Here is a 23,517-nt window from a genome sequence, read left to right on the forward strand (position 1 = left end):
AGATTAGCCCTGCTTAGAGCAGGACCAGAGGCTGAGTAAGAGCAAGGCCAGCAAGGACTGTAAACTGGTGTTTGGGATAGGCGCCACACTTCAAGTAGTCTGCCTTCCCTTTCTGGTCTTTTATAGGTGTGTGTTACTGTCAGGCTACTTGATTCTAGTCACCATGTTTTACCCCAAGGAAGGAGACAGAGGGCTTGTAGGAATCTAGTCTGAATGCATAAGTTGACTACCGTTACTTAACTTTACTGAAACTGGGTATTTGTTTTTAAAAGACAACTTAGTATTTGAGAAAGATGTTTTTTCCTTCATTCTCTCTCTACTGTGGTTTTGACTTTACCTGTGCAGGGTCCCACAGCCTTGTGTGAATTAATATTAGTACTGTTTACTAAATTCTTTTTTTTTTTTTTTTTTTTTTAAAGATTTATTTATTTATTATGTATACAGTGTTCTGTCTGCATGTACACCTGCAGGCCAGAAGAGGGCACCAGATCTCATTACAGATGGTTGTGAGCCACCATGTGGTTGCTGGGAATTGAACTCAGGACCTTTGGAAGAACAAGCAGTGCTCTTAACCTCTGAGCCATCTCTCCAGCCCTGTTTACTAAATTCTTAATGATCCACAAAGAAGCTTCAAGCTGTTTAGTTTTCAGAATAGGGCAGTTTTTTGTTTTTGTTTTTTTTAATTTGGTTTTTTGTTGTTTGGTTGCTTGGGTGTTTGTTTGTTTGTTTGTTGGAGTTTTTTGTTTGGTTTTTTGAGACAGGGTCTTACTATGTAGCCTTGGATGACCTGGAACTCTCTGGAGATCAGGCTGGCCTTGAACTCACAGAGATCTGCCTGGCTCTGCCCTTTAGCCTCTGGCGTGCTGGGATGAAAGGTGTGAGTCACTATGCCTGACCTGTCTTTGTTGTTTTGTTTGGTTTTGTTTTTCCAGACAGTTTCTCTGTGTTGCCCGGGCTGTCGTGGAACACTCTGTAGTTCAGGCTAACCTCGAACTCAGAGATCTGCCTGCCTCTGCCTCCCTTAAAAAGGGGTGTGCCACTACCACCCAGCTTTTTTCTTGTTTTGTTTTGTGTTTTAAGTGCTTAAAATATGGAAAGATTGGCCTCTAATATTAAGCATCAACAATATGGTATTATTGTTAAAAGAGACCAGTGAGTTTTTAGACAAATAGTACCATGGCCTTTTTATTTAGTGTGTTACAGGAATAATAATTTAATTTTAATGTGGTATTTTCTACTGCTCAAAGTATCTTCATACCTTCTAGGTCTTTTGGTCCACACAGCAGCCCAGTTTCTTAGTTTTCTGCAGTTAGCTCCTTTATATTTTTTCAGTTTACGGAAATTAAATTTTAGTCTCCTAGATGCTTATGTGGAACCAGCTGTTGGTTGTACAACTCAAAATCATAACAGTTAGATTAGTCTACATTCCATTTGGTTATATTATGATTTTTTTAAAGATCTTATTTTACCGTGTGTGTGTGTATATGTGTGTGTGTATGTATGTGTTTCTGTTTCTGTGTATGGGTATGTGCCAGAGGAGGCCAGAAGAGGTGTCAGATCCCCTGGAACTGAAGTTACAGATAATTATAAGCTGCCGTATGGGTTCTGGGAATTGAACCCAGGGCCTCTCAGAGAGCAGCAAGTGCTCCTAACCACTGAGCCATCTCTCCAGTTCCATATTTTAATATTTATTTTCTAAAAAAAAGCTTGATCAAAGAATAATTGACATCTAAAATGTATCTATCACTTCCCAAAATGTCCTTCTGTCTTACCTTCCTGTCTGCCTCAGTCCCTAAAAAACTGTTGACCTACTTTCTCTACCCCTGGAGCAGTCTGTATTTTTTACCTGTAATTTTCAGTAGATTTTGGGGAGAGGATCAGTGGGACCATTCAGAATGGTGATGTTCTTGTTGTTTGAGTCCAGGTGACATTAAAATGAAGTTAAAATTAAAAGGACAAAGACCTTTGATACCTAGAGTCTCAATGGAAGTTCTGACATTTAATAAAAATGATGGCAGCTGTCTAGTCATTTTAGTTTTGTTTCTTTTTTCCTTCCTTCCTTCCTTCCTTCCTTCCTTCCTTCCTTCCTTTTTTTGAGAGAGAGAGGTTTTCTCTGTAATTCTGGCTGTCCTGATACAAACTGTGTAGACCAGACTGGAACTCAGAGATCACCTGCCTCTGTCTCCCAAGTGCTGGAATTAAAGGCGTGCACCATCACTGCCCAGCTGTTTGTTTCTTATTAAACTTTTTATAACCACTTGTGAGGTAGGCACAGTCTCATGTTACAGAGTAGGAGACTGAGACACAGTTAAGTTTCTTACCCAAGAGCTGGAGAAATGTCTCAGTAGTTAGCAGCACTTGCAGATGCCCTGGGTTCAATTCCCAGCACCCACATGGTGACTCACAACTATCTGTAACTCCAGTCGCAGGAGATCTGGTGTCTTCTTCTGACCTCTGCAAGCACTAGGCTCACACATGGTCCACAGATATACATGTAAGCAAAACACTCGTGCACATAAAATACTTAAAAAAAAAAAAAAAAAAGAATCAAAAGAAAAAAGTTGCTTGCCCTAGGCCACACAGCTAAAGGTGATAGATTCACACCCAGTGTAACTTAAAGTCTCCACTGCTTCCCAGATAGAACTAAGAGATCTAAGCCTTCTCTTAACCTTAACACCAGTATGATGAAACAGCTCATAACTGAGTTAATCAATCAGGGGCCAGTTCCATGTTGAATGGCTTCATTTACCTTCAGCTTAGACCCCATCTGGAGGTGTGATCACTGAAACTTTAGGCCCAAACCAAATGTCTTTCTACTGCTGCCTCTGAACTCAAAATCATTTCTTCATGATTGGTTTAACTTTACCTGTGTGTTTAGTGTTTGGTTTATCTTGTTTGAAATCAGTCTGATCCCTGTACCTTTTTTGTGTTTTCTGGAAGCCTTTTAAGACTTGGCCTAAATTTTTGTTTTCTAGATGATCCAGACCCTGATGATGGATTCAATTATAAACAGATGATGGTTAGGGATGAGCGGAGATTTAAAATGGCAGATAAAGATGGAGACCTAATTGCTACAAAGGAGGAATTCACTGCTTTCCTGCACCCTGAGGAGTATGACTACATGAAAGACATAGTTGTGCAGGTAGGCAAGGCCAAGGATGGCCAACAGCAGCAACTCACCTTCTCCTCCTGCTGCTGCTGCTGCTGCTGCTGCTGCTGCTGCTGCTTCAGTGCCTTAAGAGGACTTAACAAACATATCCTATGATTGCTGTTCAGAAGCCAGGTAATTCTGTGATATCAGGAGTTCTCACAGAAGGCAGACTCATCTCCCATTAGCAAGAGCTCAGTGTGACTAGGGCTACAATCTCTTGTCATTTGATAGTGTCCTCCAAAGGACTCGTAGTTGTTATAGGTAGAAGCATAAGTAATTGCTAATATTTAACAATTTTCTAACTAGAAGAATGAGTTTCCTTCTTTTTTTCTTCCTTCTCTCCTTTCTTCCTTCCCCTCCCTCCCTCCCTCCCTCCCTCCTCCCTTTTTTTTTTTTTTTTTTTTTTTCTTGTTTTTTTTGTTTGGTTTTGGGGTTTTGTTTTTGTGTGTATTTGGGGTTGGTTGACTAGCTGGCTTTGAGATTGGCTATCACGCCATATCCCTGGCCTGGGATTTGCTATATAGGTCTATATATAGACCTTCAACGTGGGATGAGCATTATATCCTCTGATCCAACTGTTTCTGGCTCCCAAAAAGCTGGGATTATGTGTGTGCTATCTTTCCTAGTTTTAACCCCACATGCCATACCATCTTCTGGAAAATTCAATTTCAAATTTGTTCTTTCCTATTTAGGAAACAATGGAGGATATAGACAAGAATGCTGATGGTTTCATTGATCTAGAGGAGTATATTGGTGAGTTCCCTGTTTCTAGTGTCCTTAAACACTGAAATGCTGTAGAAGTTGTAATCATCCATAGAAACAGTTTACCTTATAGGTCAACTCCTAACAGATTGTTAAGCCAGACCAATGTGATGAATAGTAGTAGGTCATTACAAGTATAACTTGGACAGGAGAGGTTGACATGTCCTAGTTTTGACCAGAGGTCCTAAATTTAGTTCCCAGCACCCATGCTGCCTATAACTCCCACTCTAGAGAATCTGATACCTGCTTCTGGTTTCCATAGCCACCTGATTCTCACATGCCATACCTTCACAAAGACACACAGATGTATATATGTACACATAATTTTTAAATAATTTAAAAAGAAAGTGTATGAAATAAAGTGATGGAAAAGCCAGGCATGAATCTCAGCACTTGGCAGGTAACTGCTCGGAGTTCAGGGCAAGTCTGGACTGTGTGGAACAAAGTACTAGTTAATTGGTGACCAGCCAAGGGTTCACTGACTATGTTAATGCTGTTATGCACCTTTTCTGAGTCTCTGATAAGTTTCTATTTCATTTAGGGTGTTTATTTTGGCCATTCCCCCACCACCACCACCTTTTTTTTTTTTTTTGTCTCTGAGGGAGCAGAAGCAGGGCTACAAATGAAACTTGAGAGGATTGAAAGTATTTTTTTTCTTCTTTAGAATTTTTATATATGTATACAATGTATCATGATCATATCCACTCCCTACTTCCCTGTGAAACTTATTATCCTGAGAATAATTTAACAAATTGCTTTCTAATTACTCAGTGTCTTTGTTACAAATAGCATTCTGTTTTGAAACGTAATTCTAGTGCATATCTTTTGGAATACTGAGACAGCAGGGCCTTACAGTGTTGCTCAGGCTAGCCTTGAGTGAGTAGTTTGGCTCTTCTGTCCCTTTCTGCTGGTTGTCTCTTCCTCTGTTGATTGTTTCCTTTGCTGTGCAGAAGCTTTGTAGTTTTATGCGATTTCATGTGTCTGCTTTTACTCTTGCTGTCTGTGTTTGGGCATCTTCAACAACTATCCTTGTCTGTACTGAGTCATGACTTACGTGTTCCTCTGTTGATCTTACAGTTTAGAGTTTTGCGTTTGTGTCTGATTTATTCAGTCTTCTATACATGGATATCCATTTGCTGAAGAGGGTCTCCGTTCTTTATTGAAAACGTTGTGGCTGCAGATACATAGATTGATTTCTGGGTTCTCAGTTCTGTTGCACTCACATTCATACTTGCTCATAGTAACTTTTCTAGTGACCTTTCTGGTTTTGTTTTTTGATCTCTGGTCTCAGGTATTTAGTATTAAGCCTGAAGGGGAGTCTTAAAGCTCACTCTGTAACTGTCGTGTAACTGTGCTGAGTAGAGGCACTCCTTTACTTAGATGTTCTTTCATCATCCCTGACAGAAAGTGAGGTGAACAGGAAGAGAGGGTTTTTGTGAAATAATTGAGTTTCATCATGACAGTGTCTTGTTTTCTTAACCCAAGTTGATGTTTATCATATTTACTACTTTTAAGTAGTTTATCTTTTTATTCTTGGTTTTGGCATTTTTGTTGATAAAGCTGAGTTCCCCATTTAAACTTCTGAAGCAGAGAAATTCAGGCTTATCACAGTTAAGTAACATCACTTGCAAGCATTGAGGCCAAATAAAGAGGTACAGGTTTTCTTCTGCATCTTACAGATTCAGGGGCAGAGGAATTACGTTGTGAAGCTGCAAAACAATCAAGAGTGTGTATAGCTTTCTTTTGTAGGTCAGTAACTATGGCAAGCTTGTGCAGCTGGGGTGCTATGTTTAGAGACCTCAGGTTCTCTCCCTAGCAGTGTCCTCCAGTTTGTGGGCATGTGCCAGTGTCTGCCGTGTTAGGAAAGAGATCATAAAGAGAAGGGGCTGGTCCTGCAGACCTAAAGCTGCAGGACCTCCATGACACAGGGCAACACCAGGGTATCCAAGAGGAGTCCCAGTGAGGGCCCAGCGTCGATAGTATCACAGAAACCAGAGGCCTCGATCCAGACCAATGACGCTTTGCAATGAACACTTGCAAGGAAAGATACATGGACAAAAAAAGTATACTGTGTGACTCACTGTGTCTCATTACAGCTTCCATAACGAGATTTTCCCTTTTTTTTCCCCCCCCCCCTTTCTTTTCTCTTAAATTTTATTCTGTTTTTGGGGGGAGGTTGCAAAGGTAGGGGGCATACACGAAGGGATGGGTAAATGAATAGGATCAAGATATGTGATGTAAAAAAACACAGAATAAATAAAAAGAAAGTTAAAAAATTATTACAGGAAGTAGACTTATAAAAAAAAGAACAGAAAAGAAAGAGTGAAAGAGCCCCGTTTACTCCTTTCTTCTTTGGCCCAGATCTAATCATCTTCCCATTTTGTCTGTATGCATTTCATTGTTTTTCTATGATACATTTATGGTTCCAAACTTTTTAAGACTGTCTGAACCAAAAAATTAATACCTTCATATTATCTGGTAGGTTGAATACTTTTTAAATAAGGTAAATAGTATTTTTTTCTCATCTTTACTCATAGACCTTTAAAATGTACTCACATGGTATAGTTTAGCTTCTGGTTTTGTTTTTTAGGACAGTGTCTCTCTGTGTAGCCCAGGCTGTCCTCACATGTGTGGTGATCCTCCTGGCTCTCTCTGCCTTCCAGATGCTGGGAGTAGTGTGCACCAGACCTAAAGAAATTTCAACAAACACTGTTCACTATGTTTTCAAGTGCACTTCTAAAATATTTAATTAGACATCTAAAGCATTATAAGCTGGGTGTGGTGTCCCTGCCTGTTATCCCAGCACTTAGGTGGCTGAGGCAGGAGGATTTTGTGAAGCTGAAATACACCAACTCTTAAAAAGTAATTCAAAAGTTTAAACTTGCAATCGATAGTAGATGATGCACAGGAGTCACTTTATAAACCATGGTAATGGTGTCATGGTCCTATAAGAAAATTTAAAAGTATATGGGAGTAGGTGGTGCCTAGTATTTGCCCCAAAATAATTGGGGTGGGGGGATCATGGATGAACATGTGTGGCAAAGCCATGGCAGCTGCTGGAGTTGGTAGCTAAGTGGGAGATCTATGGGGTTTTTCCTAAGTATGTGTATGTTTGAAAGTTTTCTTTGTTTGTTTGTTTGTTTGTTTGAGACAGGGTTTCTCTGTGTAGTTTGGTGCCTGTCCTGGATCTCGCTCTGTAGACTAGGCTGGCCTCGAACTCACAGAGATCTGCCTGGCTCTGCCTCCGAAGTGCTAGGATTAAAGGTGTGCGCCACCACTGCCTGGCCTGAAAGTTGCCAGTCATGATCCTAGAGTACAGTGAGCACGCAATAAACTCACTCTGTAGAGCAGGCTGATTACAACTCACAGAGCTCACCTGCCGTGCTTCTTGAGTGCTGGAGCTAAAGACGTGTTCTGTCACCTCCGGCTAATTGTTATTTTTCCATTTATAGTTGTTAAAAGTGGAATAGTGCTTTGAGTTATATATGCATGCAAAAAGGTAAATATGTAAAATATACACCTTTTTTCTTTACTAAACTGGAAACACATTTATTTTTGTTTATGTGTTTGTGTTAGGCGCTGGAGGTCAAAGCCAGGGCTTTAGCACATTAAGTGGGCTCTCTACCACTCAGCTACATCCCAGCCCTATATAATTTCTTAAATGCCAATATTTGGTTGGCAATAGTGTGACCATTCCTTGATTATAGTTGATTTTTGTTTAATTTTGTAGGGGTGTTCATTCCATTTACTAGTCACAAAATGAACAAATAGTGTTGACTTGAGAAAACAAAAATATAAGCCATTTTCTACTATTTGTATTTTATTTATTTTTCTTTTTTGCAGACATGTTTCTGTTTCTTCTTGATTCATTTTATCTTAGAAGCTTTAATTAACTTGACACAATTACTTGCAAGTGTATTGTGCATTTAAATGGAAATATCAGCAGAATTGTTTTCCAGAGTAAAGCTTAGTATTCAGTGTCTTACATATTAAATTACTCTGAAAATGTTATACAGAACTGGGAGGCTGAGGCAGGAGCATGTCCGGTTTGATGCCAGTCTGGGCTAAAACCCTGTCTCAAAACCAGTTGAACAAAATGGCACTTCCTGTGCATGTGCTACCTTAATAGAGAACAGAACTGTGTCATCTGTTACCGAAGACCTGTCTGTGCAGCCGGGTGGAGTGGAGATCGGCAACAGCCATGCTACTTTGTTCTTCCAGCTTTTGAGTTATATGCCAAAATTTATGATGTAATCTATCATCAGAATTGTTTTTAATGATCTCATAGCTAAAATTCAGACTTGGTTTTTGTTTTTCACACACAAAAATTTAGGAGCCTCTTGACATGTGAAAGCATTTGTTACCAGTTTTCCTGGCCATCTGCTTTGTCAAGACCAACACCAATGTTTTCATTGTCTCTAGAGCTTCTTATGCTTTAGTAAGTTTCAGTCCAAGTAAAGAAGGGAGGCTGTAGAAGAGGAAACTGGATAGAAGCCTTAAGGGCCATGCCACATGCCACACTCTGTTTTTTTTTTTTTTCCCCCCCGAGACAGGGTTTCTCTGTGTAGCTTTGGCGCCTTTCCTGGATCTCACTCTGGAGACCAGGTTGGCCTCGAACTCACAGAGATCCGCCTGGCTCTGCCTTCAGAGTGCTGGGATTAAAGGTGTGTGCCACCACCTGGCCCCCGTGCCACGTTCTTACACAGTTGAATTTTTAAGAAAAAATTATAATTATGTAGTTGAGACTCAGAAACTTGATTCTTCCCTGCTTGTCCCTTCTCAGTGTACTCTTGGGGGTGTTCCTCTTGGTGAAGGGCATGCTTGTCCTGACTGAAGACTACTGGTACAGTGCACTTATGTAGGCATTGACTAGTAAGTAGACCGTTTCCTTCAGAGTTTAGAGCTATACCTCCTTAAACCAGTGGTCCAGTATAATCAGCCACTTGGGGTAAAATGCAATGTAGTAAGCAAGGGAATCTTCATTGATATTAGTCAACTTATTTTGAGGTAAGTTCTCATGTAGCCCAAGCTAGCTTTGAACTCCTGTCCCAGCTTCCCAAAGTGCTAGGCTTACACACCACCATGCTCAGCTTCACCTCATTTCTGCCTTTTTTTTCCCCCTGCCTCCCCCCCCCCCCACGTCCACCCCCCCCCAACCCCCCTACCCCCGCTCCCAGCCCCTCCAAGACAGGGCTTCTTTGTATAGCTTTGAAGCCTTTCCTGGAACTCACTCTGTAGCCCAGGCTGGCCTCAAACTCACAGAGATCCACCTGCCTTTGCCTCATGAGTGCTGGGATTAAAGGTGTACACCACCACCACTGGGCTTCTACTTTGTTTTTAAAGATACAGACTCTGCTCTGCTGTCACTTGGTCAGCATCTGGAAATACTCTTGTGAAAGATAGCAGTTAAGCCACAGGAAAACTACCTTACTTTCTGAAGTCTGTCTGGCCTAAGAAAACTATGCGACTGTGTGTGGGTACCAAGAAGGGTTAAGCCAGATTAGCATGAGGAGCCTTTGGAACAAGACTAATTCTGTTGTGTCTGTCTGTGCACACAGGTGACATGTACAGTCATGATGGAAATGCTGATGAGCCAGAATGGGTGAAGACAGAGCGAGAACAGTTTCTTGAGTTCCGAGATAAGAACCGGGATGGGAAGATGGACAAGGAGGAGACCAAGGACTGGATCCTCCCTTCAGACTATGACCATGCAGAGGCAGAAGCCAGGCATCTAGTCTATGAGTCAGACCAAAACAAGGTAAGTGATTCCAGGCCCAAGCAGTTTAGCCACGACCAAAGTCTTCCTAGGAGGTTGCCTTAAACAGATGTCATCAAGACACCGAGTATTTTTAGGGTCTTAATTACCTTAAGTCTGCCAAGGACCTAAATTTAATGACCAGAAATCTTCAGAACAGCTCTACTTATGTGATCTCATTTTGTAAAGTGTTTGCTCTGTGCTCATAGTGTTGGAGAAACCTGGGCTTCAGCAGAGTGTTGGTTTAAAGCCTGACCCAGCATGCATCAGCTCTACCTGTTGAATCCTCAGGAAATGGTCTTTTTAAATTCTTGGCTGTTATTTCCTGTGTTCTTTTACCTATTACAGGCTCATTCTACCTATTGTCCAAGCCAGTTACTGCCATCCTAAGTCAAATACACACATACGTATGTATAATTTTTTAGAGGAAGAGAGGCAGACAGGCAGCTGACTGACTGACTGAGACTCTAAATGCAGAGCCCTTGCTGACTGGCCTGAAACTACAATATAAACCAGCTTGGCCTCTAGCTCACAGAGACACACTTACCTCTCTCTCCAGTGCTGAGATTAAAGGTGTATACTGCCACTCCCAAAATCAAATATATTCTTAAAATTTAAGCCCTTTACATGTGGTTATAAGCCAGATTTTCTCTGGACCCTGTTAAAATTGAAAATTGTCTGAGGTGCTTAGGTGAAATTTTAGGTGAAATCACATTTTCACTAAGCCCTGTCACCTTTTCAGAGACCTGGATATTAAAGACCAGCTTTTTTTTTTTTTTTTTTTTTTTTTTTAATTATTGTTTTGAACATTCTTTAGGCTTCAAATGCTGTTTCTTAGACCCTTATTAAGGCTTGATAAGTTTTAAGTTCTTGCTCAGCATCACTTCAACAGCCAGCTGTCCTGTCCTGAGTTGAGAAATGTGAGCAGTCCTCTTTGAGGAGTCGTGGTGCTGTGTGAGATGAGTGACTGCCTGCTTTGGATATGACTCATGGTGTTAGAGTTGGGGTGATAGAAAGATTGGCCCTGGAGAGTTCACTGTTAGGCCTCAGTATGATGCGCCCTGGAGTATCAACACAGTGTTCCTGGCCATCTTCCACCCATATCTAGCAGCTGCCCCATAGTTCTGACTCCAAAAGGAGTGTTTGCTGCCTAGGGAACAGATTTGTGTCTCTGTCCTAAAGTTGTTGCGTATATTTGGCCCATCTTTTCACTTTGACACTTTTTTTTCCTTTGAGATAGGATCTCCCTCTGTACCCCAGGCTAGCTTTGAACAACTCTTCTGTCTGGCTTTCTGATTACAGGAGTCAAACCTAGGGCCTCAGTCATGCGAGGCAAGCACTTTACCACTAAACTATATCCCCAGCTCACTAGTGACTTTCTTGATGAAAAAGATGCTAGTGTATGTGTGTGTGCGTATGTGTGTGTATGTGTGCGTATGCGTGCGTGCATGCAAAGGAGGGATGGGGGTAACACTTGAGTTTGCATGTAGAGGGAACTAGAATCTTAAGTTATCACAGTCAAGTTATTCTTATTTTATAGCAGTCTTTCTGAATTTGGATGGCAAGTATATATGACCTCAATTCACTGTTCCCTGTGATTTCAGGATGGCAAGCTTACCAAGGAGGAGATTGTCGACAAGTATGATTTATTTGTGGGCAGCCAGGCCACAGATTTTGGGGAGGCCTTAGTGCGACATGATGAGTTCTAAGCTGCAGACAGAGGAACCTACATTTCTTCAAAAGTAATTTATTTTTACAGCTCTGGTTTCACATGAAATTGTTTGCGCTACTGAGACTGTTGTTACAAACTTTTTAAGACATGAAAAGGCATATTGAGATAATGAAAACCATCCCGTCCCCATTCCTCCTCCCCTCTGAGGGACTGGAGGGGACCCGTGCTTCTGAGGAACAACTCTGATTAGTACACTTGTGTTTGTAGGTTTACACTTTGTATAATGTATAACATGGTGTGTTTATTTTTGTATTGTTCTCTAGTTGGGAGTATAACATGAAGGATCAAGATCCTCGACCCACACTTGTAGGCAAATATTAGCCTTTACTCTTTCTCACCCCTTACCACACATTTTTTTTTTGTAATTCTCACTTAACTAATTTTTTTAAAAGCCTGAGATCAATAGAAATGTTCAGGAGAGAAAAAAAGGAAAAACCTGTACTCCATGATTTATGTTTAGAGAGAGAATGCTTTATCTTGCCTGTTGAAAAGCTTCATTTTACAAGTGGCCGTTCAGTTGTCACAGGCCAACCACTGAGCCTGCCACCGTCTGGGCAAGGCTGGATCCCTGTGCTGTAGAGCAGCTTGACGCAACTTGACTTCATTCTTTTCCCCCTTTAGGACTAGCTGTTTGCTAATTCTGTCAAGCACAGCTGTGGTGGGAAGAATTGGGGCCAGTGTCTTGAAAAATGAATCAAGTAGTGTGTATGATCTTTTCACAGGGCTATTTCTAGCTCTTTATAGAGCTGTTTCCAACTAGAAACAGCTGGAAAACGAAAGGAAAAAAAGTGTGTGCAGGGCATGCATTTTATTCTGATTGTGTACCTATTGAAGTCACTGTAAGGCCCCATCCAGCCCCTTCCTAGGAATCAATCTTGGTTTTACTGCAATTACAATTGACTTTTTTCCAATCATGTCATTGAAAGTGCCTTTAACGGGAAAAGTAATTACTGAATGGGAATTTGCTTAAAAAGCCACAAGGTGAATGACTTGGGCACCTTACATGAACGCATTGAACCTCCTGATACAGTGGGGGTTTTTCCTTCTTTTTCTCTTGTGGACAACGGCTAAACAGCAGTATTAGTTACAAGCTTGGTTGCAGCGTTCCTGTCTAGTGGGCTGGTTTCTAAACCCTCATGCTGCTGACTTGACCAGGGATCCTCATACCTCAGAACACAAACCACTCTCTGTCAGGCCTCTGCTTACCAGAGCTTGGGCTCTGACTCAAGGATGGAAGGACATACAGAGGGGGCTCTTTGGTTTGAGGACCACTGCTCATCCTCCCTGTCTTTAACCATCGCATCCCATTTTGCCATCTCCCTTTCTCTCTGACACTAAAAGGTGGGGTAGGTAGGACGGTCATGGACCATCAGGTTGCCGTCCTTATCAAAAACCCCATCGGTTGCCAACTCCATTTACCCATATTTTGTGCAACCCAATATTTTGGTCTCTTAATAATGGGCCTCTTAAGAATTATTGTATTCTAAATTTTTAACCCTCAGGTTACTAAGATAAATATATATATGTATAATCTTTATTATTTCCTATATCTGAATAATACATTCAGGTGGTGCTGGGTGATGGTCATATCTGAACCTAGACCTACCCTTTGGTCTTCCACAATCCTGTTGAGGTAGGCTGCTTGGTGTGGTAAAGAGCCAGGTGTGGTGTAACTTCACCCCAGCCATTGCATCAAGCTCTTGATAGCAGATACACTCGATGTTTTAATCCCAGGATAGGAGTAATGAACATTCTCTGCCTTCCAGATCCTCAACTCTTTATTGTTAAGGAGACCAGAGATAATTAATGCCACCAGCCCTGGCTTAGAAAGGGTGCATCATACATATACTGTGTGGCAAGAGGGCCTTACAGCTCGTTTGGTGCACAGAGCCTAACACTGATGTGAAAGTCACACACTTAACCAGCAAGTGTAGTGTGTTACAATGACATATTCTGGACATGGGGTGCTCAGCAGCAAGAACTGCTCTCATCTCCATGAGCCCCACATAGTGTTGGGGTTTGGGTTTCTGGGTTAAATCAAATCTGAGGCAGTGAGCAGTGGCTGCATGTCCATAGGGTGTGCTCTGTGAATGCTAAACTCTCTTGAATTTGAGTATTGGTTCTTTTTTATAGAGTGTAAACCAAGTTTTATATTCTGTAATGCAAACAGGTACCTATCTGTTTCTGAATAAAACTGTTTACATTCATCAGGGTCTTATGTGTCTTTCATTCTCTTGGAAATGGGATTGTGTTCCAGGACAGCCAAGGCTACATAGCAAGACCCTGTCTCAAGAAACCAAGAAAGGGCTGGCAAGACGGCTCAGCAGTTAAAAGCACTGACTGCTCTTCCAGAGGACCCAAGTTAAATTCCCAGCACCTACATGGCAGCTCACAACTGTCTGTAGCTCCAGTTCCAGGATATGTGACCCCCTCACCCAGACATACATTGCGAGCAAAACACCAATGCACATGAAATAAAAATAAATCGTTTCTTAAAGAGAAGGAAGGAAGGAAGAAATGGGATTGTGGTTTAGAATTCTGTTGTAAAATGTCAAAGAAAAGGAATTCTCCCAGAAGGTCCACCATATCTCCCCACCAGGCTGAGAGAGAACACTGACTTCTCCCTCACACTTAGTCCTTTCCTTTCTGGTTGCTTCTCACTGCTATGACCTTCTTGCCTTCCAGTGCATCATTACCTGATAATGGCACCCAGCATTCCTTGAGTAGAATTGAACACACATTTATCTTGGTTTTCGTTTCAAAGGAGCTCATTTTTCCAAGAGCAGCAGGTGTAGGAAGAGGGTAAGGTAAAATGTTTTTAGCACTTGGGTTTGATTTATAAATGGTACTGAGACATGCAAACTCATTTTGAGGACGTCACAGGATTAAAGTTCTAACTTTAATCAATGCACAGCTCTAAGTGGATACATTCATTTAACCAAGTGGAGGAGAACGCCTAGAATAATTCTGTTTGAGATGAGGGAGCTGAGGCAGCTCTGGCCATGGCCGCCACAGCCTAGGCTGCAGCAGCTGGGAGACACCACACAGGTAAGTTCCTTTAAATTCCCTGTAGGTGCTTGGTGGTCGCTGCCTCTTTTCCCACTGCCCCATCGCTTGCTCTAACACAAGACATATCTCGGGTCCAGCAAGGGAGAAGAAAAATGACTGAGAAGGGAAGTGTTACCCATACACCAGAAACAGCCCTTTCTCCTGCAGTTCTCCAGGAGTGAAGTGCCACTTAGGAGTAGAAACTGACTGTTGAAATAGCCCGCATGGGAACAGCAGCCTGGCTGACAGGAAGTCAGCAACAGGAAATGAACTGCCTGCCAGGAGTGCTACCGCTCCCCTTCCCATCTTTTCCCTGCGTTAGGGTTTAAATGGAGAATGTAGAAACTAAATGGTGCTCTGCTTGCCGCCAGCAGGCCAATTGACGGTCCTTAGTGAGGGCCAACTTTGCTGGAAGAGACAGTAGAAACTTCTGTTTTCTGAGAGCCAGGCATGTCGGATTCGTCCGTCATGGGCTTCCTGCACACCATCTCCAGGATGCAAGCCCGGAACTGGAAGGAAAGGTGTATGTCATCCTTGTCCTAAAAACTACGTAAACTCCACTTTTAACTACTTGCTCTTGCAGGCTAGACTTTAGGAGGGCCAGATTAAGAATTTGCAGAAGGCTGGACATACACGGCACTTGGGGACAGGCAGGCTGATCTCCGAGTTCAAGGCCAGCCTAGTTTCCATAGAAGTTCCAGGACAGCTAGGGCTACACAGTTTGACCCTATCTTAAAAAGAGGGGGAAAAAATTACAAAAAGCTAGAAGTCTGTTATTACTGATGTTATTACTTTTTCACCAAAAGAGAAAACTTAAGGGTAGGGATATATAACTCAGTAATAAGAGTATTTGCCTAGCATGTAAAAGGCCCCGTGTTCAATCCTTAGCATTGCTAAAAGGCTCCCATTCCCATTCTACTCTTTAGAACGACTCAATTTTTCTAGCTCGAAGTCTAGCCTCTCTTCTAGTATTTTAGGAATCACCCTCTTCATACATGTGCCTACCGAGAGCTTCCTGGCTTGTTTGGACTTCCTGTAGTTTTCCTCATCTATAAGGCCTGTGTAGCGTCCACGGTGCTGAGTTAAAACATGGTCAATAGGGAAAGAACCAGGGTCTAATGGCCCAGGACCTCATGGGAATGTAGATAAGAGTTTTACCTGCTTATTCATGAAGCAGTAGATGATGGGATTGTAGACACATGAGCTCTTCGAGAAGAAGGCAGGGATGGTGACGAGCCGTAAGTCCAGCCCGTGGTTACGATTGTTGACCATGTACATGGCCAGGGCAGCGTAGGGCACGTAGCAGAGGCAGAAGGATCCCACCATCACCACCACCATGTGGCTCACCTCCCGTTCAGCCTTCTGGGTCGTCGCTGACTCTTGCTGCTGAGCTGCTACCTGGAAGTGAGCACAAGGGTCATAACCCTCTCACTGGCTCTTCTGGCTGAGTTTGGCTTTCCCTTGAGGGAGGCATCATGGAGATGGATCTCAGCTCTGGCATTCAGAAAGATCACAGCCTCACTCCCTCTTTCTTGGGTCTTTTACTCCTTCCCTCACTGCCTCTTATGCTGGGGACCAGTCCCGCACACCTGCTACGGAAGTGCTGTACCACTGAGTTGTAACTCCACAATTTTTCACTCCCCCTTACCTACTCTCGCTAGCTCCTGATATTCCTTCTATCTGACCATGGATATTCCAGACATGTCCTAGGGCAGACATACACGCTGTCTGTCCTGGAGCCTCCTGATTTACTCCTACCAGACCCTCTGAGAAGCCACTCACAGCTCTGAGAGTCCTCAGCAACTGGGAGTAGGAGAAGCAGATGAGGGAAAGAGGCACGATGAAACAGAACAGGAAGAGGAACCAGGTGTAGTACTCGCTTCGATACTTGGTGCCCACCGTGTACCAGTCCGGGCCGCAGGAGCACTGCAGGCCTTCGGGGATGAACCTGAAAAGGATCAAACATGCACTCTGGACTCTCCTTGAGAACTAGCAGGGTAGGAGCAGGGATTCCTGGGTTAGCTTCTCCAGTTGGAAGAACGCCGAAAGAATACAGTCATTCCAGCTGCATAGTAAACTCCGATGTCTCCAGCTGCCCCTTTCCCTTACTTACTCTACCAATGCACATCCAAGAGTGAAAAGTTAGACCCAGTCTCTTCCCACATCAGACCACCGCCCTACACTCTCACCTGCTCCAGCCAAGGAAGGGTGGGACGGACACGCCGACGCCAATGGTCCAAGTGATCAGGACCACAATCAGTGCATGCTTGGAGTTGAAGCGGACGTTGCCAAAGGGCTTACAGATGACAATGTAGCGCTCAAAAGCCAGGAAAGCCAGCGACCATCCTGTCACTAGACCTGTGGCAAATGTGAAACAAATAGGATAGATAGCCTCACCCAGCCTGGAGCGGAATGCAAACGGAATTGTGCAAGTTCAGAGAATTAGAATGGAGTTGAATGCTCACACATCCTATTCTGGTCAAACTACTCAGGGTAATTAAGGGCCTGCTCCAAACCAAAAGTCTGGCTCCAGGTTCCAATCCTGGAGCAGCATCCTTTGCCTCTTCCTAGCCCCGGTTGCCGGTGGTACCTGCTACAGAGCCCAAGAAGGCCTCCAGAGCACAAACATGGCGGCCAAAGAGGAAGTAGCCGTGACAGCTGGAGATGAAGACAGTGGAAACGGAGAAGATGCAGAAGAGGAAGCCCCCGAGGGACACATTGACCAGAATGTAGTTGAGGGGCTGCCGCAACTTTCTGTAAAGCAGTGTGGCCACCAGCACTGTGGCATTGAGCGGGGTTCCTGCAAAGAAGACAAGTCCCATGAAGGCTGCCTGGAGGCGGAAGGCCCAGACAGGAGCAATGTGGTACTGGGGCCCGTCCCAGGGCCCCACCGAGGAGATATTCCGAAACAGGTAGAACTCATCTTCTCCTGACATCTTGTGCTTGGGATGCCCTCACCTCCAGTCCCTCTTACAGATTATTATTCTGCTGTTGCCCCTCCCCACAGTACCTTCCTTTAAAGACATAGTGGGACTTGGAATGATCCTAAGCCTCCCAAAGATGAAGTCCAGGATTAGGGGCCTCTCCATCCCCACCTAAACCTTTCATGATCCCAAAGCTGATTGTGTTCTTCAGAGGATAAAAGATTGGGGTCAGAGAACCTGGATATGCAAGGCTGGGTGCTGAGGGGGGTCAATATTGGTTCCTGTGGCCTGGAAGAGGCTGACCTATATCCACTGTAAATGCGGCCTACATCTCACCCCCACCTCTGCTTTGGGCTTCAGGGTTCTCTGTACCTCACCTGGCCCTTTGTGGGTCCCTATCCAGAGAGGCTGGGAATCCACCTCAGAGGAAACAGAAAGAGGATGAGTGGGGAGCATTTTCTAGATTTTTTTAAATGATTTTATTTCATGTGCATTGATCTTTTGCCTGCATATGTCTGTGTGAGGGTGTCAGACCCCCTGGAACTGGAGTTACAGACAGTTGTGAGCTGCTATATGGGTGCTGGAGTTGAACCCGGGTCCTCTGGAAGAGCAGCCAGTGCTCGTAATCACTGAGCCATCTATGCAGCCCCCTTTGGGAACATTCCAGAAGCAGCTGCACCCTGCCTAGGGGTCCAGGGTGTGCCTGAGCCACTTCTGTCTCGTTGGTCCTCTGCGTGAGGTCTTCCTAGTTGGACCTCCAGGCTGCCTCTTAGATTAGAGCAGGAGAGAAACTCCTGAATCAGTCAGGGTCACTGTGGGGTAATGGAAACACTCAGCCTCACACAGAAAATGGAGCAGTGGAAACGGGTAAGGCCACAGTCTCCCAAAGCCTGCCCCTGGTGAGTGAGACACTTCCTCCAGCAAGGATCTACACCCTGAAAGTTCCATTACCCGCTCCCCCATCATCAACTGTGCGCCAAGCGTTCGAATACAAGAGCCTATGGAGACCATTTCTCATTCAAACCACCACAGCTAACTAAAATACGAGGGCTCGAAACATGGCTCCGTGGTTAAGAGCACTTGCTGCTCTTACGGAGGACCCAGGTTTGGTTCCCAGCACCCACATAGTGGCCTACATCTGACTAACCCCAGTTCCAAGAAGATCCAGCACCCTCTTGGCCTCCACAGGCACCAGACATGCACACAGTGCTCATATATACACATAAGTAAAAAAGAAAACTTAAAAGAGGATTTTTTTACACGGAGTTTGAACACAGGTACCCTGCACACTGAACAACACTTCCCTCAAACTATACATGTTATTCAGTGAGTGTCTTAGTATCAGGCATGAGATACCTCCCTACAAGTCCCACAGGTCCCTGAAAACAGCACATGCTACTGCCATTGCTCTTGGTTGCTCACCAGAGCCAGATTGTTAAGACCCTATCTCTGGCCGGGTGGTGGTGGCACATGCGCCTTTAATCCCAGCACTCGGGAGGCAGAGCCAGGCAGATCTCTGTGAGTTCGAGGCCAGCCTGGGCTACAGAGTGAGTGCCAGGAAAGGTGCAAAGCTACACAGAGAAACCCTGTCTTGAAAAACCGGGGGAAAAAAAAAGACCCTATCTTTGATGACTTAGTCATAAGAGAAATCAAGCTGGAACTCACCTGAAAACGTCTTCTCTGAAGGCTAGCTTTTACGGTGCCAGCAGGTGCTATACATGCCATGTGCAGGGGATGCCAATTTTGTCCAGTAGTGAACCCTAAAGGCTATGATACCCACATATCAGGTAGAGGTTATGGGGTAGCCAATCACTTCCTGGTTGAATTTTAGGCCTGGCACACGAGAGGGAATTCATACCTGGCACTGTAAATCTTTTTTTACAAGATTGTAAAAAGCCCATAGCTTGGGAGGCCTATCTACATGTTGTTAAACTGCCTTTTAAATATTTATACTTACACACATGGATTAGAGCTGCTCTCAACCTTAGCCTGAGAGGCTTCTTTCCGCAGTGGGAAGCAGTTAATGAAGACACTCAGCTGGTCAAAGGGCTGAAAGTAAGTGTCTTCTGAGTGCTCAGCCCTAAGTGGAGCATCTACATCCTCTCCCTCTCCCTCCCCCCCCCCTCTCTCTCACACACACACACACACACACACACACACACACACGCACGCACGCACGCACGCACAGCTCAGGGACCATCACAGAAGAGAGAACAGAAAGAACATAAAAGCCAGAGAATGGGGAGGGGGGCTGTGAACTGCCGTCTTCTGGACATGACCTCATGACCTCAAGGCCATGGCACTCAGGACCCCACAGCTGCTGTGGTTACCTGCCGAAGATCCAGCCAACCAGGTCATCCACACTCCAGCACTAACTGGACTTGGTGGCTCACAGAAACAAAACTAAAAAGGAATGGGCACGAAAGGGAGAGGGGTGCTGGGGAGAGTGGGAGAGGAGAGCTGGGTCCCGGGACTCTGGATTCAGGTCCTCATGCTTGTACACAGCCATTTCACCATGTAGCATGTGCCGCCTTCTCAGCCACCTTTTCCTTTTTCTACCCTTAGAGAAGTGTGAGAGTGGAAGACGTGGCCTGTATGAGTTGTCTGCCACAGGCCCTGCTACCCTAGTCACCCAGCCTGGGTGACACCTACAGTATTGGCCAGCTTCCACCATGCCATTCCTCTAGGCCCACTAGCCTTTTCTAATACAATATGTGTTTGGGTGTGTGTGTGTGTGTGTGTGTTATTTTAAGCCTGGACTGGGGAGAGATGGCTCAGTGCTTAAGAGTACATACTGCTCTTACAGAGGACCCAAGTTCAGTTCCCAGCACCCACATAGAGTGGCTCACAACTGCTTTCACTCCATCTTCAGGAGATCCAGTGCCCTCTTCTGGCCTCCACAGATACGTGTGTGTGTGCGCGCGCGCGTGCAGCCTACATACAATTAAAATAATAAAAAATACATTTAAAAAAAACTCTTTAAACAAAAAACAAAACCCAAAGTCATAACCTAGCCTGACCAGGATATTTGTTACAGTCCCTGAATCCTAAGTCAAAAGCACTAGGAGGAGACGAGTCAGCCATTTTGGAAAGACTGACATTCCCAGGTGCACACACACGTTACCCCACACAGATGCCCACCCACAGGTAGGATCCTGCAGAGATTACTAGAAAAATCCTTCTGAGGATCCAGAATCCACCTGGGCGGCACCTGAGGACAGAGCCAGAGGCCACATGGCAACTGCTCACCCAGGGTTCTGCAAGTCAACCTCTGCTGTCTGCACATGGTTTTTGACTGCCATAGAGTCAAGACAGCCTTGGCTCTCTTACCCCTAAAGTAAGGCTAAGTGGTAGGCACCTCTTCGGCCTCTCTGATATCCAGATACCTGCTCAGACAGGCCCCTCCCATGTCAGAGGGGTGGGAGGAACCCAGACCCAGTTACATGTGATAGAGGGCCCAGTGAAGCTTAAGCCAAAAGGAGTATCACCAAAGCACACATCCTCACCCACACCCAGCAGAGGCACGCCTCTCCAGAGACCCTGAAGCCATGCAGTGAGGGACAGATGGGAGATTCCAAGGAGAGGATGTGGGCGAAGGAGGAAGGAAGGCCATGACACAAAAGGCACTGTCTTTCGGCCTCTTCCTTGGCTCACTAATGCATCCTCATTCTTTGGAATGCTTTTCACATTTTTTTTTTTTTAAGTGTGTACATGTGTATGAGTGTGCACATGTGCCTGTGAGTGTCAGCAGAGGCTGGAAGAGTGTGCCAGATCCCCTAGAGCTCTAGTTACAGGTAGCCCGTTGTGAGCCGCCCAAAGTAGGTGCTAGGGGCCCAACTCTGGTCCTTTACCAGAGCAGCAACTCCTACCTGCAAAGCCCTTACTTTTCCTTCCTCAAAAAAGCCGTCTCCATTTCTTTTTCTAAATATGCTTTTCATGATACTCGGCATTTTCTGTTTCTCTGACCTCCATGGCCAAGTCCTCCTCCCTGAGGAAAAGAGTCCCCTCCCCTCCATTTAGATGCGCATTCTAAATGCTCAGCGTCCTAGGAAAGGGATATTTTCTTAACCACTGCAGGGATTTTTCTTCTATTCTCATTAAGGGTTCACAGCCTCTTATTCCTAAATAGATTACAGGAGACTTGTAGAAATATATGGGACACCACAAGGGGCCATGAGTCAAAAGCAGGAACCAAGCACTGTGGAGTGAGAATTCTGACAGTGAACTCTGATCACCCTGTGAACTTGCCACCCAGGGCCACAGACTTAGTCCAAGCATTCTAGACAGCAGTTCTCTACCTGTGGGTTGTGACCCCTTTGGGGGATGAATGATCCTTTCACAGGGGTCACCTAGGATCATTGGAAAACACAATTTTTTATTTATTTATTTATTTGGTTTTTCGAGACAGGGTTTCTCTGGGTAGCTTTGGTGCCTTTCCTGGAACTTATTCTGTAGCCCAGGCTGGCCTCGAACTCACAGAGATCCGCCTGGCTCTGCCCCCCTCCCCCCCAGTGCTGGGATTAAAGGCATGCGCCACCACCGCCCGGCGGAAAACACAAATATTTATATTAGAGTCATAACAGTAGCAAAATTACAGTTTTGAAAGTAGCAATGAAAATAATTTTATGGTTGGGGGTCACCACAACATGAGGAACTGTATTAAAGGGTCACAGCATTAGGAAGGTTGAGAACCACTGTTAAAGAAGCTACTCATTTACATAATTTGGAGTTCAGGAGAGTCTATGCAAGAGTTGATATAAACCAATGCAAACCAACTATTTCTGTGGTTCTGATAGATAAGAATACCTCTCTGGGGGACCTCACAGGGGAGACACCGGGGCAGAGGGATACGATAAACAATGTCCTCAACAGCAGACACAGTGTACCACTAGGTCACTGACTCCCAGGATGGACTCACAGCACATAAGCCAGAAGCACTGCGTGAGGTGGAATTCCCCAAGTCCAGGGAGCTCCTCTGCTCCAGGGAATGTCTTGTATCTGGAGGCTTGGGGTGTATGCCTCCCTGTCCTAGTCATTTTTCTTCTCTGCTTAGTATTTATAAACTTCAAAAATTACCACATTTCATTCTACCCAGGCTCCAGCTCCTCAATCACTCCTTCCAGAGACATCTAGGGTTAGCTTGTGCCCCCGAACACATGTGGAGGTCAGGGGACAACCTGTGGGTGCTGGTTCTCCCCTTCCACTGTCTGAGTCATCAGCCTCGGCAGCAGTCACCCCCACCCACTGGGCCATCTCACCAGCAGTGTCGCTGTGCTCTTCCTGCAGAGGTGACAGTGAGCTTGACATGTTTGTGACAGTTTTGCTGAGTATGAGCCACAAGGTTCTCCGGATGCATGATTAGAATCAGGAAGGCCTGACATGCGTTAGTAGATATGACAGAGTCCCCAAGGATTTGCCTGACTGAAAGCCATCCTCCTGCTTGGGAGGAAGTGAAGGAGCTCCAGAGGTACAGCAGGGGTCTCTCTAGAAAATTCTATCTGTGGCTTCTTGGATGCAGAAACACATGAACAATGACGGGCCTGGAATTCTACAGCATGGACCCAGGGCACAGCCACTTTAGCCCGGCAGTAAACTGCAGGCAGGTGCTGAAGGATTTCCATCAGGGCACCCTCGCCCCACCCCCACCCGCCATCCCATTCAGGAAGCATCTGAAAGCGTAGAGGGATGGTTCATGATGCCCAAACCGCAGAGATGAGATAGACGGCTGGCATTCAGGACACGGAATCCTGCTCCAGAGAGGCCACACAGAGAACAATCCTGCCCCAAACTCAGAACCTCCCCCACCCAGAAGCGCTGCTCAGGACCTAGGTGGAGTTTCAGCTCTGACGCCTCTTCAGCAAAGTCCCCTCAGGAGCAGCATCAGCCCCCGAGACACCCGTCAGGGAAAATGTGCGCTGAGGTCATGGAATGACGTGTTGAGTCCTTTTATTTATAAATCAGTGGGCAGCACAGGAACAGCTACAGGAAAAGCTTCTCTGGTTTAAGAATAGATGAGCCCCTCCCCCTCCCCATGACTGGTCAGAAGAATCGCCTGTGTGATACAGACACTCCTGAGTGACAATAGTAACACTTTACAGCCCAGGAGCAAAGGAAGCCTGGCTCGTCCACGCCCAGAAGTGAGGCC

The 23,517-nt window shown here is 44.9% G+C and overlaps 2 protein-coding genes across 3 annotated transcripts in view; one reads left to right on the forward strand and one right to left on the reverse strand.

Moving 5' to 3' along the window:
• Calu (calumenin) overlaps window positions 1-13,607 on the forward strand; it is a 29,034-nt gene extending 15,427 nt beyond the window's left edge. For both annotated transcript variants that reach the window (XM_059257475.1, XM_059257476.1), the window contains exons 4-7: window positions 2,976-3,142; window positions 3,844-3,904; window positions 9,472-9,671; window positions 11,273-13,607. In XM_059257475.1, coding sequence (XP_059113458.1) covers window positions 2,976-3,142; window positions 3,844-3,904; window positions 9,472-9,671; window positions 11,273-11,377 — 533 coding nt within the window. In that variant the 3' untranslated portion in view covers window positions 11,378-13,607. The remainder of the gene's footprint in view (window positions 1-2,975; window positions 3,143-3,843; window positions 3,905-9,471; window positions 9,672-11,272) is intronic.
• Window positions 13,608-14,837: 1,230 nt separating this feature from the next.
• Window positions 14,838-17,384, reverse strand: Opn1sw (opsin 1, short wave sensitive). The gene is made up of 5 exons (XM_059257474.1): window positions 17,039-17,384; window positions 16,638-16,806; window positions 16,231-16,396; window positions 15,607-15,846; window positions 14,838-14,957 (listed from the first exon to the last, which is right to left on the reverse strand). Exons 1-5 carry the CDS (start codon window positions 17,382-17,384, stop codon window positions 14,838-14,840), a joined length of 1,041 nt encoding a protein of 346 aa, XP_059113457.1.
• Window positions 17,385-23,517: the final 6,133 nt, after the last annotated feature.

Source organism: Peromyscus eremicus, chromosome 3 (assembly GCF_949786415.1).
Source record: "Peromyscus eremicus chromosome 3, PerEre_H2_v1, whole genome shotgun sequence".
In the NCBI taxonomy this organism is placed as follows: Eukaryota; Metazoa; Chordata; class Mammalia; order Rodentia; family Cricetidae; genus Peromyscus; species Peromyscus eremicus.